We start from the raw sequence: 18,630 nt of genomic DNA, 5'->3' as shown, positions 1-18,630 counted from the left end.
AAAGTGAGTGGGCGATTCCGTTAGTAGCTAGCCGTCCCTAAAGCCGACGTGAAAGTAAAAACATTCGGATATTATAAAGTGGCTGTCAATCCGCATCTCAGAACCGACAAATATCTGTTGCCAATAATGAAGGGTGTATTTGCTGCTTTACATGAGTGCAAGTATTTCACTCTGCTAGATCTTTCCGCAGCCTACCAGCAGCTAAAATTGCACCCAGATTCCCAGGCGCTTGTCACGGTAAAGAGGCATGTCGGCTTGTTCAAATACACGCTTCTTCCTTACGGAATAACAAGTGCCTCGTTCATTCTTCAGGCAGTAATGGACACGGTGCAGAGCAACTTGGAATTAGTGTCCTGCTACCTTTATGATGTTCTTATAGCTGCATAACGTTGAGCGAATGCTGTCAGAAGGTTGAAAGTAGGTTGACAAGGTTAAAAAAATTGTGAATTAAACTGAAGAAAGAATAATGCAAGTGTTTTGAAACGTCGATCACTTACCTGGGTCATGTAATTGATGGCAAGCGAATATGCCCTTCGGACGAGAAATTACAAGCCATCAAAGAAGCTCCAAGCCCTCGGTGTAAACTGGAACTGCGGTCACCTCAGGCTAATAAATTTCAATGGGAAGTGTTTTCCAAATCTGTCAGCAGAACTGAAACCCCTGTCTGAGCTACTCGGTAATAGCACGAGGTGGAAATGGACATCTGAAGAAGAAAGGATTTTTCAGAAAACAAAGGGTGGCTGATGAAGAACTCTGTACTATGACTCAGAGAAGGAGTTAGGGCTAGTCTGTGACGCATCGGCGCACGGGACATTCTGTTCCACAAAATAGGGCTTGTTTGAAGGCCGGTCTCTTTCTCGTCGAAAACGCTCAGCAAAACAGAGCAAGGCTATGCCTACATCGAAAAAGAGGCGCTCGCTGTTGTGTTCGGACTAAAGATATTCCACAAGTATTTGTTCGGGTGACAGTTCTGCACTTACAGTGATCATCAGGCCTTAGTAGGTCTATTAGGGCATGAAAAGCCGGCGCCCGCTATGTCATCGGCCCGTGTGCAGCGATGGGTTTATCGGAAGGTGAGCGAGATTACAAACGCTGACGCTCTGTCAGGGCTGCCATTGACAACCCAAACTGGAGAATCTGATAGCGTGCATTTTTTTCTGTGCTTGATGAAATACCGCTATCGCCTAAAGAAATCAAGAGGAAACGCGCAAAGACAAGATTCTGTCAAAGATGGTTTCATATACACTGACCGGTTGGCCTTCGAGCATCACAGATGATCTGCTCGCACCGTATTTTGTTCGCCGCCACGAACTCTCTGTTGGCCAAGATTGTGTGACTTGGGAAAACCGTGTAGCAGCCCTGCTTGCAAAAATTTTGTCAGTGTTGCACGAAGGCCACCCGGGAATGACCCGAATGAAGATGTTATAGAGAAGCCACGCGTGGTGGCCGAGATTAACTCAGGACATAGAACAAACTGTGAAATAGGGTGCCACGCGCCAGTTGCCACAAAACGCATCGAGTACGCCTTGTTATCCTGGGGATGGCCCACGCGCAATGGTGAAGAGTGCATCTTGATTATGCATACCGTGATCAACAATGGTTTCTGGTGTTGGTGGAGGCAAATTCTAAGTGGGTGGAAGTGTTTGTGATGAACTCGACGACAAGTGAAAAGACTATGGCAAAACTACGTGGTGTGTTTGCCGCGTACGGATTACCGGAAGAGGTAGTTACCGACAATGGTTCGTAGTTCTCTTCTGCACAGTTTGAGAGCTTTCTGAGTAGCAATGACGTTCGGCACAGTAAATCACCTTCTTGCAATCCTGTATCGAATTACAGTATGGAGCGTTGTGTGCCAACGGTGAAAAAAAAAAAAAAAACGTCCTGTTCAAGAAGATCCTGGACGAGCAGCGGAAAGGGAGACGACAATGCAGCACCATCTTGACTATTTTTTCTTTAGGCACAGGAAGACTCCAACGGGGACAACGGGGGAAGCAGCACAGAGGTTCCTGTCACGGACGCCTCGTACACGACTGAGCCTGCTCCACCCTGACTTAGAGCAAAAAATGAGAAGAAATCTGGATCGTATAAATCGTGTGATCCGAGCGACGAGCTTTGTGTGACTTCACCCGAGGGTATTGGACTCCGCACCTCGGACGACACTGGAGCGGCAACCGAAGACAGGACTAAGTCACCAAACCATCTACCGGGCCATGACCAGTCGGGCTCTGGGCCTGTACCTCAACCTCTATCTGAACCTCCACGGCAACCCGAACCTCAACCGCCGCTCCGACTCAGCACTCGTAAAACGAGGCCCCCGGACCACTACCGACCATAGTAACAAACGAAAAACTGTAAAGGAGAAGGAATGTTGTGTCGTTGTTATCAAATCATGCTTTGTATGATACCACTTCTCAGGATACTGCGGCGATAAAAAGCGGCTACGTGCCACTTCGTCTGTTCATTGCGTGTTAGCCAGTGGCTGAATAAACACGGGCATACAAAGCGCTATCTTGTCATGTGGGCTACTGCATGAAGATACGTTTATTATCTTTATATTTACCCTTATATATTTGCTATGCATTTCTCCTGTTCCTCAAATTTTGTCTGTGTATTCTACTCCCCTTTGTGACGTTCGACTCGGGCACTGACGTGTATTGCAAATGAATAAAGCAGACAGCAGCACGCCGATCACTTCAGGCTGCGGATGAAGCGTACGCGCGCTGCGTTTTCCGGTTGCCTACCTATTTCGCACATTAATACGTACGTACATCCGTGCGTTTTCAGCAAACGCCTATTTTAGGGGCTATGTTTTGTTTTCACATGACTTCTGTTTTATTTTCGAACTGCAGAACGTCCACCATGTATCTGGCTGATACCAGCGCGATGGACTCATCGCTTTCTCCCAAACTGCGGGAAATCGCCGAAGCAGAGCTGGGAGAGACGGACGAGCGCAGGCAGCAAGCTCTGCGCGAGCTGGTGAAACTGCTCAACGGTCGGTTTTTGTTTGTTTGTTTTTTCACCTTGGTCCGACAATAGCTCGAGCTACGCTGTAGATGTGCGATTGTATGCCGCAACTTGCCGGACATCATGTTTTCCTATTACAATGACACCCGGGTCTTGGCTTTAAGTGACGAGATTCGCAATGCCGGAGAAATAGCGGGACGAAGCGAGGTCGTCTGTCCGCGCACCCGTATATTTACGCGAGGGGTGTATTTTAACTTCCGCTGTGGTGTTTAAAGAATTGTGCAGGGTTCGAGGACTCGGAACGCGTTTCTTTGCTACCGACCGTCTAGTGCAAACAGGGTTATTTTGTAATGAAATCAATATGTTATAAATATTTCTTGTCATACATGAAAGTTTTCCAGAACAGCTCTTGCAAACATTGCATGGCTGTTGACCCTTGAAATTGAAAGTAAATAAAGCATGCGAAATTCAAGCCAGTTATAGCGTGCGTATATATGGCCTATGGAAGTACAGTACTCACGGATTGAAATAGGACACTCGGAGCGCGTGGCCGTCGCTGCATTCAGCGCCGCCCGTGGATGCTCATGGAACGAAGGTGCTGTATTGTGGTATAGCGCGAGGGGGAGAACATCTAAAAAGCAGAACTGCTCCTTCCGGTCGCCAATAAGCCGGCCTGTTGTTTACCACACTGCCTTGCATGCAGCGACGGCCACGCGCTCCGAGTGTCCTATTTCAATCCGTGAGTACTGTACATTACATGCTTGCAGATCGTGGCGCCTTTAACACACTTTGCTTCTTCTAAAGCGACGGCTTCAGGGCGCACACTCGCCGAAAACCACGGGGTCATACTAGGGTCATATCGAATTTCACTGATTGGTCAACACAGTAACTACGCCACAGGTCATGACGTCATTCAATCACCGTTGTGTAGTGCCTGCTAAGAAAGCAAATCACTGACACGGAAAAGATAAAGTGGTCGAGCGGGAATCAAACCACTGCCATTCAATAACAGGTCGAGAGCACTAAATTTACATTACTGAAAAGCGTTCTTGCAGTGATACTGTTTAGAGTCCTTATTCGACTGTCTCATGCCTTAGAGTGGACAGCAACCACACATTACCGTACAGCAGCAGTTAGTTGAAATCAAGACCACTAATTTACACGATAATAAGCACTAATAGGTACGGTACAACTATTTACTTAACTACTTGGCCCTACTACTTAGCATTACTAACTAACACCCATAATTACGGCAATCACTGATAGCAACAACGTTATATAACGTTGATCTAAACAGCGTTGCTATCGCATCAACTCTTAATGGTGCATATGTAAGAGTAATCGAATTTATTTTTATTTTTCTGCACCCGATATACCAGTGTTTGTGGCGGAATTTCAAGTAAAATTTCGTCATCTCTTTAACGACCATAGATGAGCCTGGACTGTTCTGGCACAACAAACCTGACGTTGCGCTCCGGTTCCTGCGCGTGCGGAAGTACAATGTTGAGGCAGCGCTGAAGAGCATCACAAAGTACTACCGCATCCGGAGCAGCTGGGGACCCATTTTCGACAACTACACACCTTCGTCCATTGTTCCAGAGTGCAGAAGTATCGTGGCCGTTCTACCCCACAGAGATGTTCATGGTCGGCAGATTCTGTTCGTTAGAAGTGGTAAGCATGTGCGAACGGCTCGCGTCTCATAAAGCTATTAATTAACAATTTGGCGCGGGCTTCGCTTGGAACAAGAACGTGACGGCTAACGAAAACGGTTCTACTTAAATTTAGGACAGCGCAGAGAGCTATGGAACCGAAAATGGTAGGTGCAACAAGAGACAGGAAGCATGCCGAGTGGGTCAGGAACAAACATGAATGACATGGCATTCTATTCGAAATCAAGTAGAAGAAATGGGGATGGGCAGTATATATAATGCGAAGGGAGGATATACCGATGGTAAGTAAGGGAGGCAGACTGATTTCCAAGGGAAGGTAAGCGTAGCAGCGGGCGGACGAGATGAGGAAGAGTGCAGGGACTACAGGAATGTAGCTGCCACAATATCATATTAACTTGAGGACTATGAGAGAGGCCTTCGCCCTACAATGGATTTAGAAGTATAATTATGACGATGATAATGATGACGACGATGATGATGCAGGCCTTGCGCCCGCGTCAAATTGTTGATCCGCATTTCGTAATTTTTATCGGTTCCCACAGCGCTATACCTCAAATAGATTTTAACGCCATGCGTGACACGTTTAAATAGCACGGCTGAAGGACAACATATTTTACTTCTTGTGTTACTTGTCGCCTTCCAGTGTGGTGTCCACGCCGATGATTCCTCTTTCTCTGAGCTGAATTTCAAGTTCAGACAAACATAGCTCTTTCCACAGGCGCGCTAGTGTTTGTGAAGGGAATAGAAACTTCTGACAAGGCGGTTTTCGTTTTGTGACGCAAGGTTCAGTGACAACAGGGGGTGTATTTTCATTGCACGATATATTGAGGTACCTAGTACATCGTTTCAGTGGCCAGCATGTAGGCGTAGTTACAGAGCATTCTTTTTAGTTTTCCACTACTACTGTAGCACTGCTATGACTGCCACAACGATGAATGGAGCGGGCGATTAGCAGCTATGGCTACAAACATGATACAGACTCCTGCTACTATGCCGTAAGACTGCGCACAATTCTGCTGTTGTACCTTCCTGATTCCAGGTAACATTCCTCCTTCTATTGCCACGGCAAATTCTACTACAACGACGCGAAAATGAGGCAACGGGGCCTGGCTTAAACGCTACCGCTTTAAACGTATGCTTCTGATGTCATAACCCTGGGTTTCAATCCGATGAAGCACGTCATAGTGAAAAAAAAAAAAAACCGTCATTATGTTTGTACGGCGCAACCATTTTTAGATGGTCGAACTGGCTATTCTACAGGCATGTGGAATCCCACCGTGGTGCCGCAGATTGAAGTGCATCGAGCCTTCATGCTCTGCCTGGGGCTCCTGGAGAGGAACCCGTCAGGCCAGACGGCTGGCATCGTGATCATTATTGACTACGACGGGTTCGGCATTGAGCAGGCCATTTACTGCAAATTAGGCCTCATGAAAGATATGTTGGACCATGTGCAGGTAGGTCCTTCTACATCATGCTTTCGCGCTTATTTGCTGCCACTTGTACGATGGCACGTACGGTTCTGCCAGCTTTCTTCTTTAGGCTGTCATCTCCCCAACATTAGTGAGAAACAGCAGCTAGTAATTATTTTTTTTTTTTCACAAAAACGTTCGCATCGAGGCAACGTGCGCAGTTGGTCAGTTACATTTATCGACGATAGTTGGCGGCTTGACCAGTGAACGATTGTTTCGTGTCATTGGTACTACTGCGCACGTTTTCTAAAAAAAAAAAAAAAAAAAGAAGAAGAAGAAAAAAAGCTAATTTATATCCTGTCTTGTTGAGAGTAGCTGCAATTACGAAGTGCATTATACGAAATGTGTAACGCATCTATTTGAAGACTGCTTATATACTTATACTGAATACAACCTTCGCCCACTTATCTTCAAGCTAGAACGACCGTCGTATTATCTCAAGGACGTAATTTTCACTGAGAGTGAGACGCACGCCTCCTTCCAGCCGTTCTAGATCTGAATTGAATAACTCTGCCTTTGCTTATCAGTTGGCTGCTTTAATAACATGTTTAGTGCGCTCATAACATTATGGAGTCATTCAGAATGTGCCCGAAACGTGTGCAGTTCTTATCTAACTCTGAGAGTGTCCTAATTCTAAGAGAAGGAAGACGTCATTCGGAAAGACGCAGTTGAACACATCAAGGGCATCCTGTTTCGACTAGCTCGGAATAGTCGAAATGGTAAAAAAAAAAAAGACCACTTTTGACTAGTACTCAAAGATAAGTCGGGTGACAAGTATAGAATTCGTCCAGTTGGAAGAAATTTTTATGTCAGCGAGTGCACGCTATGTTGTTACTTCATCTACAATGAGCTTCGGCAATTATTTTCTTTCGACGGAAACCAGCTGAGCTGTGGGGCATGCCACAGTGAATGACATCACTATGTGACCTGAAAACAAATTGAAGAAAAATTTCGTGTCGGCTCTCGCGACTCACGTACCTTGTTGTATAGGAATCCTGTCATGGTGACTGTAACATGGCGCGCAAAGGCGCGCCGACAAATGACGAGTGTAAATGAAGAAAAGCCACACAAAAAACAAGAGCTCACTGATTCGTGTAATGCTACCGCCTCATCCGTGGTCCTCATTCGACATTTCAATGAAGTGATGGTGGGTATCGACCCTACCGTATTCGTGGACAGCGCAATATGATGAGCACAAAGACCTGTAATGGGGTCATCGCACTGTGAACCACGCCTTTGCTCTACTAAGGCATTTGAGCTGCTTGCGGCGTCTTGCAGAGAAAGGGGTAAAGTTGTGTTTCCTCTTTGCCTCAGCAGCCATCTCATTATGCAAGCTTCGTGCACCCTGTTTTGCCTGCACTGCTGCGTGGGCTGTTTAAGCAGTCCATGAACCGATACACTGAATTACTGGTTGATTTGTGTCTTCTTAATCTTGAACTCCCCCTCATGGCATCTTTTCAGGAGAGCCTGCCATTGCGGCTGCGGGAGGTGCACGTCGTACGAGAGTCGAGGGGCTTCGACTTTTGTTTTGTTCTCGTTCGGCCGTTCCTGAAGAGCAAAATCATTCAACGGGTGAGTGTGCACACGAGCCGTGAATTCTGGTGCCCATGGAAGGGGGAAACTTGAAGGAAGAGAAACGAATGTAACGGCCTTTCATCCTTGCCTCTCAGTTTTCACGGAATGCATTGGCGTGCCAATCCAGCTCTTGCTTCGTATATGCGTGAAAAGAGGGCAAAAATGACAACCAGACAAATATTCTGAAGGCGAAAGCTGGCTTTACTTTAGCACAGCGAAATCGGCACCCGCATCATCAGTCAGAAGTTGTACAGGACGCTAAGGGCGGAATACAGGATAAGGAAATACGTCCATGAGAAGAAAACTCGGCAGCTGCAATTGCAAGAAATGACTGTAAAGCATGACGCACCCTCACAGACAGGCGGCATGCAAGGTGTAAAGCTATTCGTTTATAAGGCAGCCTCCAGAATTATCAAGGTCAGTGACGAGCATGCGGGTGGCAATCGCGACTTATAGAAGCTCCAGGAGCGTGACGTTTGTTAAGAAGCTCCTCTTTGTAAGGGCGCCGGAAGTTATCTTTGAGTTGAAGGCGTCAAATTAGACCTTTTTTTTTTACATATTTTACGCGACACCGTTAAGGCTCCCACTCAGCAGAAAACCTAGCGTCGGCGTTGTGAACAAAAAATTACCAACATGCCTCAGGCAGGTGACGTGGCCGAGAGTGATTGGTCGGCGGGTCATATGACGTCACAAAACTACTATGTGACGTCACGAGTTAGCAGTCCCTTTACGCACGGTGAGATGGGAATCGGACCAGGGATCATTGGATTCGAGTCCCCCTTTATACTATAGGCCACGCGGCACGTTCGTAAGGCTTGGCTAAAACGAGACTTTATGTCGAGTGGTGTTTCACATAATGTGGTAGGTCTCGATTGTATGCTAATGAGTGTATGTGAGGCAGAAATTAGGGTCTAGTGATTAGGTGAATAGCAAATGTGCATGTAAGCGAATGAGGATAAGCAAAGGGAGACGAAGACAGAGGCCATTAACGCTGTTGCATCATAAATTTAAGGGCGGGACTTGTGTTCCTCCAACGTTTAGCTGACGTTGCCGTAGGCATAACCTGTGGGCAACTATAGGATGGCCTCCTGGGCCACCCAATCAAAGTTGGCACTGGCCAACCTGGGACGCAAGATTTTGCTCGACCTCCTGCAACAGGAACGCAGACTTCTTGGATATTAAGAGAATATCAACGTTGGGATCCCGAGTTACCCCTCAAAGCTATCGTTTCGTACACTTAAAGGCGAATCTTAAGTGCACCAGGAAACTGTTATTGCAACTGACAGAGGTGAAGCCGGGGCACAAGAATCCTCTCATCCTCGAGGCAGCCTTGCATGGTTATACGGAACGATGACGTCTCGGATAATTTGGCAAACGGCAGCTCAGGGATCCTGAGGGGCCATGTAACCTCTTTTTCAAGTTCAAAAAAATATCCTTTGAGCAACTCAAGAAAAGAGAGAGAGAGAAAAAAAGAAGACAAGTGGATTCAAACTGACGATTTTCGCGCTCAGAAACGGAGCGCTAATACGTTAAGCCACTAAACTTTTTTTTTTCTACATTTCCTGTTCGCAACGAATACAGTGAGGTAAAATTCTCAAAGTATATCACGAAGAACGTCTATCACGAAGTAATGCGTTTAATTGCGCGCTTATTAGTTTTAATAAAATGTCTCCTATTTATCACTAGCTGTCGTTGCTCGACTGGAAGCACTGTAGACTGTGGGAGCGTACTGTTGAAATAACGGATGCATGCTTCTCGTTCACGCTGCTGACGACGAAGACGCCAGATTTTCTGCGATGTGAACACAGTCGCTCAGATTTCGCCTTACCGAGTGTCGTAATCGCCGGCATTTCTTACTTTGTTCTTTTGCAGTTTTACATGAGAACTTAGATGACACGTGCGCTAACGAATGTACGTACCAGCGTACCCATAGCAACAACCGATGGCGACAGACAATACACGCTCGTTCAGCGCTATGTGCCTGCATGCCTGGTTAGCAATGTTTACAGGTGCATACGATTTTCATAGTGGTAGCAAAAACTGTTGACTCGAAACACAAACACGGCCGTTTAATCGTTCAAATGCATGTAAGCAGTGCAGGAATACTCTTCTCCATTACAGTAATTGCAATTACTAGCCCGGTAATTTTTATCAACGTAACGTGTTAGTTGCACGCCATATCTTACCTGAGACGCAAAGATCTATAAATGGACTTAAATTAGAATAAAATGTGCTGCAGCTGAGTTGAGCATATGAGCGTCAGAAATATCAAGCCATTATTCAGTGCGAAGAGGCATTCTTATGCTATTACCAGCAGAGAAAAAGCTGTCTATTAGATTGCACGAAGTTGGTGTCTTAGGTTTTTTATGCATACCCCAGCCCCTCCCAGGAAACCAAAGAGCCTTTGTACGCAGTCAGAATTTCCGACAACATTTTTGCTAGAACGCTGAAAAATGCGATGTACGCCGTGTGTGGCATTCAAAAATTTTCAAGGTTTTTGGTTACTCTTTTGGCTCGCTCTTTCTTTTCGCAACACATTTAAGAGCTTATCGCACGCCACCCTGATCTTTTTTTGTGTGTGTGTGTGTGCGTGTGTGTGTGCGTGTGTGTGCGTGTGTGTGTGCGTGTGCGTGTGTGTGTGCGTGTGTGTGTGTGTGCGTGTGCGCGCGCGCGCGCGCGCGCGTCTACCGCTAAAACAGTTAACTCTTTACGTGGCGGCGGAAGAGCGGCTGGAACAGGGAAACTGTAAGGCTTGCCGCCCCGTAAGGATCTCAAATTAAGGCTATTATATCGGGATGCCGAGGCCGCCACCCCTGGCGTGTCACGTTCAACAACGACGCTGTTGCGCAGATTTCATTGCGCTGGCTCGTTCGGACACCTACGTTCACAGCCACTCAGCCGTTCGACGGGAAGTAAACAGAGGACGCAGTATCACGTTTCTGAACGTACCACTGCTTCCAGGCTCGAGAGTCTCTAGACGCATGCTGATAATGCAAGGCGTCTAGGTATACAAGCGCGCGTGCTGGCATTGGAGCTCAGGAGGCAGCTCAGGAGAAGTGTGTCATGTAAATATTTCAGAAATCACAATAAAGACCCCACTTGGGGTTACTTTTTAGTCGAAGACAGAAGCTGCATTGCTATAGGGATTTAAGCATGACAGTTAGTACAGGCTGTCATCGATGCACAGATTCCACTCGAACAATATGCATGGACAGGTAGATTTATGTCTTAGAAGCGGCGTCTATTGAATATGGTCACTACGTCTGAGTTAAAACATGCTGTTGCTCAAAGACAACCTGCACAGCTCGTCTTGGCGTATTCTCCCAAGAAAATTTATTGATTCTCGCCGGACTTGAACCACGACCATCATTGCAAAGTTGTTCGATTATGATACGCCCTTGCTGTTGATGCAACTCGGCAAACAGAAAAGGGAAATAATACCTACGATTTTGGGGGCCATATGGTACGTCACTGAGTCAGGAAGTCGCTTGGTGTCGGAAACGGCTTTCGTAGAAGTTCTGTGCAACGCGTGAGGCGATTTGAAGAGAAGAAAATCAATTTCTGCGCATTAAATGTGTCTAGAAAAGCCACAAAGCCATCAGCCGTTACTGCGGTCGCGAGCCAGACACTATCTGCTGAGAATGACCACCGTCACAATGTCATTGCTCTTGTGACGGGCGTTTACCAAGAACGCGCAAGTGCACCGCGTCACTGTTTAGCGACAATTGCGGGTGGTTCATTTCCGTGTTCTGTAGCCCTGCAATCACACAGTTCATGGTTTAGTTCCCCTCCTGGGAAAAACAGTTTTATAAAGGATTTAACATTTTGAAACGCATTGGTAACATCATTGAGAACAGAACGCGATAGAGTGAATGGATCTCATCGCGTGAAACCTCAGACGATAGGCCAGGGACCTGTTTTGGACCGCCGACCAAGCGTCACGTGACGTCCCACTTCCGGTTTATGAGGTCCTGGCCAAGTCCACGGACTGGTGTAGGCATTAAAGGCCATTAGCTAGCCCACATCGACAATTAACCTGCACTTTGCACACGTTTTAAACAGCCTCACGTAACTTAGGCAGTGCCTAGAGTGGCGTCCGACGCCGCTTTTACACAGCCTTCGAGATAGTATACGTGCAGCACGCTGCCCCATCGCGTCCCAGACGAGTCTTTGCACAGGCGTGTTTAGTGAAAAATGTCGAAAAAGGTCCGGCCCCAGCTACATAATGAAAGAGCTGTTCTCCAGTGAACACGTGCACACTGGATGCCTCGAGATTGCCGGAACGGTGCCACGGCGGAGGACGGTGCACTGGCTGCACCTTACTCCCTAGTCGGCAGTAGGCTTATATTGTTTCGCATCGAAGCCACAACGAACTTTGGATTTGACCAGCGCTATAATAAATGGCCTGCCCATTGAAAAAAAAAAAGTGTCTATACCCACTGTGTCATAGCAAAAAAAAAAAAAAAAAAAAAAAAAAAAAAATATGTGATCATTTCGTCGATGCCTTAGCAGCGGAGATAGCGTACAAGAAGACCAGGTGAGCCGGCGCTGCTAAAGCGGCAGCTGCTATGCAGCAGCGAGCTGAATCTTACTTTTCTCACTAAGTGATCTGCAGTTTGGATACGTCTTTAGGAACCGTATTGGTGCGCTTTTCGATGGAGGCGAATATATAGCAAGGCGCCTGTGTGCCTTGTGATCAGTGCACGTTAAAGGACCCCGGGTGGTCCAAATTTCCGGAGCCCTCCACTAAGACATCTCATAGCCTGAGTCGCAACGCTAAACCCCATAAACCAAACCATAAACCAGCCTTTATATTAGGGTTATTATTAAAGATAAAAACATTCACTTCGCACCCTGGCACAAAGGATATGTGCCGCTACCGTATTGCTGGTGACAGCTTGCGGGAGTATGCGCTGCAAATAGTGATCAGAACGTCTTTAGAAATCTATACCGCAGCCAGGCGCACGCAGTGCCTGGAAAATTTCACGACGGGCCGCCACAGTATGGCTAGCTGTTTCACCTCGCACGCATTGTAAGCTGCTGGAATGCGTTCCGCACTAAGGTCACAGTGACTTTACTCCGCACACAGCCACAGACAGCTCATGAAGGTGGACATCCCACCGCGCCGCATAGGTGTTTGGTCTCGCATAATCCCGGTCATAACAAAAAGACCGAAGGTCACCCTGAGGCACACCACACGTTCTGCACACGAGCCGCTGTTAGGAGAAAGCGCCACTTGGAAGAGCGCGGTTCAGTGTACAGAACGACTGGCGAGATTCCAGTTCGATGTACTTTGCGACTTCAAATTTTTGGAGACTATTTCCAACGGGATAGTCAGTGCGTTCTGTATACCTAACGACTTGAAATACCCGGGTACGGCTGGTATTCGTAGATGAGTGAACCAACCTGTCAGCGCCGTGTCGTCACGTGACCACGCACGTATGACTTTAGACCTGTGATTTATTGTGATTTATTCTGATTTATATAATTTTCTCGCATCAGAGTAACTTCATTTACAAACGCATTTGAATTACGCGGGCCACCTTTGTTAAGAACCCTTTCTTGGCTTATGCGCGCCGTGTATATAGAGCGATCAGAAAACGTCAATCGCGCTAAAAGAAATTGTCTCCGCCCAGAATCGAACCACTATTCTTCCGATCTCCAGCCAAACGTGCAGACCACTACTCCACGTCAGGCTCGTAAGAAAGATCGTAAATCTCCTTGTCTAGCGGGATCATGATAGCGATGTGACGCTGCAGTAAGTAATAGTAGCGATTGTTAGCGGTTGATTAAATAGTCGGAAATTCCCGCCTGGGCTGCGGCCGTGTGCACCTGGAACCACACGTGGAGCGTCCAGGGCGTGCGTCTTGCGTTGCATCGCACAGCATATAAACCGACAACCCCCAGCTTGCAGCACGCATCCGCCACCGGCGAGTCGGCGCTGCGGCGGCTGGCACTATGCCGTCCGTGTTTACCTTCCTTTGTTTGTGGTGTTTGCATTTTGAATGAACCTAGTGCGCAGCGAATACAGCGTCCATGTTTTGGTGCGAGTGAGTGTGATCACGGGACTCCGAACGGCAGTGCACAGCGCGCAAGTGCACCGTCAACGAGAACGGACGCTTGACGAAGGAAATGTGCGAAAGTGCGCGATGAAGAGTGAAATCGTAACCAATTAAAATTATTAATATACCTTTTGTACCTTTACGTCTTATTTGTGCGTTGAGTGATTCCTTCCCCCCCCCCCCTTTTTTTTTCCAACACGATGACAATGACGGCGCCTTTAGTTGATGAGAATGACGGTGGCAGCAATAGTGATGATGATGATCATAATAGTAGCGATAAGAATGACGATGCAGTTAACGAAAACTGGCTTGTAAAGTGCATGGCTTTAGCCATTTCCGCTCTTGACAGCACTCTGCAACCTTTTTTTAATATTACTTTGCGTAAACCTCACCCGAAAAGGCACACGCAAGCATTTAAGAGGAAAAAGCATTACTGAGCGACGGGGAGGACCTAGTTAAAATAGAGGAAGAAAGGCGACGATTACTTAGACGCACAATGGGCTACGAGGGAGCGACACTGCAACAGAAAGGCGGCCTACGACCAAGGAGAGAGAGAAAAAAAGCACTTACTGGTTGGCCCATGGTCTGGGTCACCGCCTCAAGCGGATGAGCTGAAGCCCTATATCGCCTAAGACATCGGCAGCACAGGCAGTTAACTGAGGAATCGACGGAGTGCAGCATTTCCTTACGTCTGCCTAAGCTTATTAATGATCCAGGCCGTATGGTGCACCTATACGCCAAATCCACTCATTTCCTTCATCATCATCATCCTCGGCCTGACTATACCCACTGCAGGGCGAAGGCCTCTCCCATGCACACACACAAAACCAAACGCGGAGTTACGCGCTATCGGCTTGGGAAGTAGCTAGGCGTGAATGAGTGCTCATGCCCAGATTGAAAGTCGTTCCGAAAGCCGTGCAGCATTCCGCGCATGCGCATTCTCTCCCCATAATTACCCTATCCCTCTAAACAATAGGGTCTCCCTATACACTAAAACCCCCTAGTGACTGATAATAATCATAAATCGTCGTCTGGTAAATCACGCTCGAGGGATGCAGCCAGTTGTTTTGATTGTGTCTGTTTCGCTTTGAAAATCCTTATAGCATTGATATTTGGTAATCACTCAACGATGAGGGCATCGCACTAACCCGACATATATCTGCTTTACTCCAAATAGTATATATCGCTGCTCATTTTTCTCCACGAATTTCCCACAGCGCTTCACGCGAGTTCACATCGGAACGCGAGACAGTGCGGTAACCAGAACAACTTTTTCGGCGTTTGTCCACGCGACCAGTGCTATAGAAAATGGCTTGCTCCTTGAAAAAAAAAAAAAAAAAAATCTCTACTCACTGTCTCGTAACTAAAGAAATATATGGTCGTTTCGGCGACGTCTCAGCAGCGGAGATAGCGTATAAGAAGACCAGGTGAGATGGCGCTGCACAGGCGGCAGCTGGAAGCAGAAAATTGCTATTTATCACACCTACCAGCCACCATGTATGAGTCAGCGACCCTCAGGAAGTGGTTTGTTTGGATACGCCTTTTTGCCAAGCCTATCATTTTCTGGCGAAAAACGTTTTCACTACGCACGCTGGCTCAAGGAATATCTGCCGCTGCCGCTACGGCAGCTTGATGACAGCTTACAGGAAGCGCGCTCGGCGCGGCGATATGGGCAGTGCTTCAGATGATGCCTGAGCGAGCTATTGCCGCCCAAGTTGGTAGCCCCTCCCCACAAGGTGTTATAAATAACTAAGAGCAGCTTCGCAGCTTCGTTATCCCCTTCGGTAACAATGGCGAACTGCTATTCGCGTTCACTGCAGTTAAGTTCCGGAGCCTCCATTATAAGCGTAACCTCCGCCCGCCGTTCGCGTATGTTGATGCTGCCCTTATCGCCTTCATCTTTGCGCTCAGAATTAAACGGATTAAGTAGAGCGCTGTCAACTTAGGCACGTTGTTAGCGCTGCACTTCATCTATGTGCGCCCATGTTTAGATGAAGCCAGCTCATAAGACGAAGCCAGTACCCTGAATATTGCCGAAATGCATAACCGACTATAAGCATTGTGAAATCGTGCTACAAAATGGGAGGCAGTGTGCTACTAGCGTGTCGCGAAACTGCGAGGTCAATAGCGTCTCCCTTCCGACCGCCTCGTGGTCCGGCTTGTCTGCTGCTATGTTGGCCTCCTGTGCGGATGCTGTCGCGGGCCGGGCCGTGCGCGGTCAACGTTATGTGACCGCGGTCCGCGTCCCAGTTCGTGGTCCGTCGTCTGGATACAAGAGGTCCGCTTGAATAAACCATCCACTGTTGTCTTTGGAGCCTCTTATCTTACCCGATGACATCCTAAAATCTCGAGATTTGTCATCGATAGGTGTTATCGATAACACCCATTGTCTGTATATATATATATATATATATATATATCCGCGAGACCTTCAAAACTGTATTTGTTGTTTTTTAGCCGCCGCCGGCATGCGGCCTTGTCACTGTGATTCTGGCACGCATATCAATTCTGTATTCTTTGTTAATGCTCGATGTCGCGAGACGCACCTTTATCAGTTTCTTTGTCGCGCAAGATGCGCCGAGATCTGCCTCAAAGATTACGGCCACTCGCGCATGTTTCTATAATGTTCCAGGTTGTGCTAGTAATAGTTTGCGACGTTATCTAGATGGTTCTGAGCCGCCTTTAAATTGAGCGTTGACGGGTGCGGCAGGCATTCTTTGTTCGACGATCGACCAGCACGTTTGTTGCTAACGCCGCCGCCGAGTTGCTGAGTTCTTTTGCGGGCGCAAGACAGCCCAATAAAGAGTTAATTTCATTAATATCACGCCTATGTATCTACGGCCTTGTCACCACTACGTGGCAATATGTATGTATGTGTGTGTGTGTGTGTGTGTGTGTGTGTGTGTGTGTGTGTGTGTGTGTGTGTGTGTGTGTGTGTGTGTGTGTGTGCGTGTGTGCGTGTGCGTGTGCGTGTGCGTGTGCGTGCGTGTGTGTGTGTGTGTGTGTGTGTGTGCGTGTGCGTGTGCGTGTGCGTGTGCGCGTGTGCGTGTGCGTGTGCGTGTGCGTGTGCGTGTGTGTGTGTGTGTGTGTGTGTGTGTGTGTGTGTTTCTCTCTGAACGGGAAGTCTAACGCTGTGTCTAACGCGGGAAGTCTAATGCCGTACTAAGTGCTTCATGAGTGTCTTAGACCATTAAACACCAAGAGACGAAGAGGGCAAGAAACTGCATCTCTTTCTCTTTTTCCGATCCACCTTTCAGATTCACTTCCATGGGCACAACCTCGAAGGACTGTACGAACATGTTCCAGCCAGTATACTGCCAGAAACTTACGGTGGCCTTGTGTCGGACACGGTATTCGACAAATTTTGGTCACAGATGGATGCGCTGGAAGATTTCTTTGTGGAGGACAGCAGGTACGGCTACAAGAACAGCGACAGCTACAAGACACCTGAGCTCGAGGAAACAATAACGCACCTCTGAAAGAAAGAACATATACGATATCAGCAGCAGTGCAACAGGTGTTCTGAGTATGCGACATCGGCGGAGGCGGATATACAGAGCTCAATACAAGCTCAGACAACTGTTTTATCGCAAGAAAATTGGACAAAGTGCCTCGGACATGTGAATGTGAAAACATGAGTACGTCTATGTGTTACAACTTACAACAAGCAGGAGTGTGTCTAATTTGCTGCAGTTTGGACTCGAGCCTCAGAACCGTTCATTGGTAAATCTGGTAAACTGGAGTAGGCCCGTGCATCTCGCACTTTTAGTAAAGCTAAATATGTGCTACTGAATTATCCGAGGGATTATGCGTCATTCAGTTCTGTCTATTTCAATTATAACTGTTATAATTTAAGTCACACGATTTATGTACGATTTATGAGATGTTCATTTTAATGTCACGTCGGTATATGGTAAACAGGTTAAACAGGTTAAAACCTAGGATACTGTCTTGTATCCTCCGTTCCAGGTTTATCATATTGTTACGGGAAATATTCACAGTACGGCAGTTGTCCACACCACTGAGGATGATCACAGCACAGCACTCGCACAGCACAGCACTCGTCTGAGTCGTCTTCTTCTGGGAGTCTGTCGCACTTCTTTTTCATCAGCACGTCCAGCGAATACCGCTCAGTAACACTACCCCCCCTCGGGAAAAGCACAGTCCCGATGCGTTCTACGTTTGTGAAAGAGAACGTGCATAACAGGGCTTCAGGCGGGACACATGCACTATTTCAGAGGATGGCGCTCTTGACGAGGATTTCGGAGGCACAGATTCAACTTCGTATGTGACGTCTGTCACGGGGCGCAAAACTCGGTAAGGGCCTGTGTAACGGGGCAAAAGTTTTTCATACAAGCCCACGCGACGGCACGGGAGCCACAGCAAGACGAGTGACCCAGGAGTGTAGTGGACATCGCGGTGGCGACTGTCGTCCCGAAACTTTTGAGAGTCTTGGGATGCAGAGAGCCTGGCATGAGCTATCCGGCGGGCATCATGAGCGCGGGCTACAGCATCACTGGCGTAAGTACTGGTGGCGTCTGCCGCGGGTAGTGAGGTGTCGAAGGGCATTAACGGGTGTCGGCCAAATAACAGATAAAATGGGGAGTATCCAGCGGTAGAATGGACAGATGAATTGTAGGCGAATGTCACAAAGGGTAGATGAACGTCCCACTTCCGGTGGTCGTCAGACACATACGTGGACAGCATGTCTGTGAGGGTACGGTTTAGGCGTTCCGTGAGGCCATTGGTCTGGGGGTGGTAGGCTGTGGTGAATTTGTGGCGGACGGAGCACGAACGGAGAATTTTGTCAACCACTCGCGACAGAAAGCAGCGGCCACGGTCAGTTAGTAGTTCACGAGGGGCACCATGATGTAGAATCACGTTTTCTAG

At 47.6% G+C, this 18,630-nt stretch overlaps 1 protein-coding gene across 2 annotated transcripts in view; it reads left to right on the top strand.

The window, feature by feature from the left end:
• LOC146203319 (alpha-tocopherol transfer protein-like) overlaps positions 1–17,407 on the top strand; it is a 51,308-nt gene extending 33,901 nt beyond the window's left edge. For both annotated transcript variants that reach the window (XM_084588673.1, XM_084588672.1), the window contains exons 2-6: positions 2,850–2,992; positions 4,396–4,635; positions 5,895–6,088; positions 7,565–7,675; positions 16,998–17,407. In XM_084588673.1, coding sequence (XP_084444799.1) covers positions 2,860–2,992; positions 4,396–4,635; positions 5,895–6,088; positions 7,565–7,675; positions 16,998–17,219 — 900 coding nt within the window. In that variant the 5' untranslated portion in view covers positions 2,850–2,859 and the 3' untranslated portion in view covers positions 17,220–17,407. The remainder of the gene's footprint in view (positions 1–2,849; positions 2,993–4,395; positions 4,636–5,894; positions 6,089–7,564; positions 7,676–16,997) is intronic.
• The last annotated feature ends 1,223 nt before the right edge of the window (positions 17,408–18,630 follow it).

This window comes from Amblyomma maculatum, chromosome 1, assembly GCF_055883805.1.
Source record: "Amblyomma maculatum isolate TAMU_Amacu chromosome 1, ASM5588380v1, whole genome shotgun sequence".
NCBI classification, from domain to species: Eukaryota; Metazoa; Arthropoda; class Arachnida; order Ixodida; family Ixodidae; genus Amblyomma; species Amblyomma maculatum.
The sequence above is the reverse complement of the archived record's forward strand: the minus strand, read 5'-3'. Positions and strand labels throughout refer to the sequence as shown.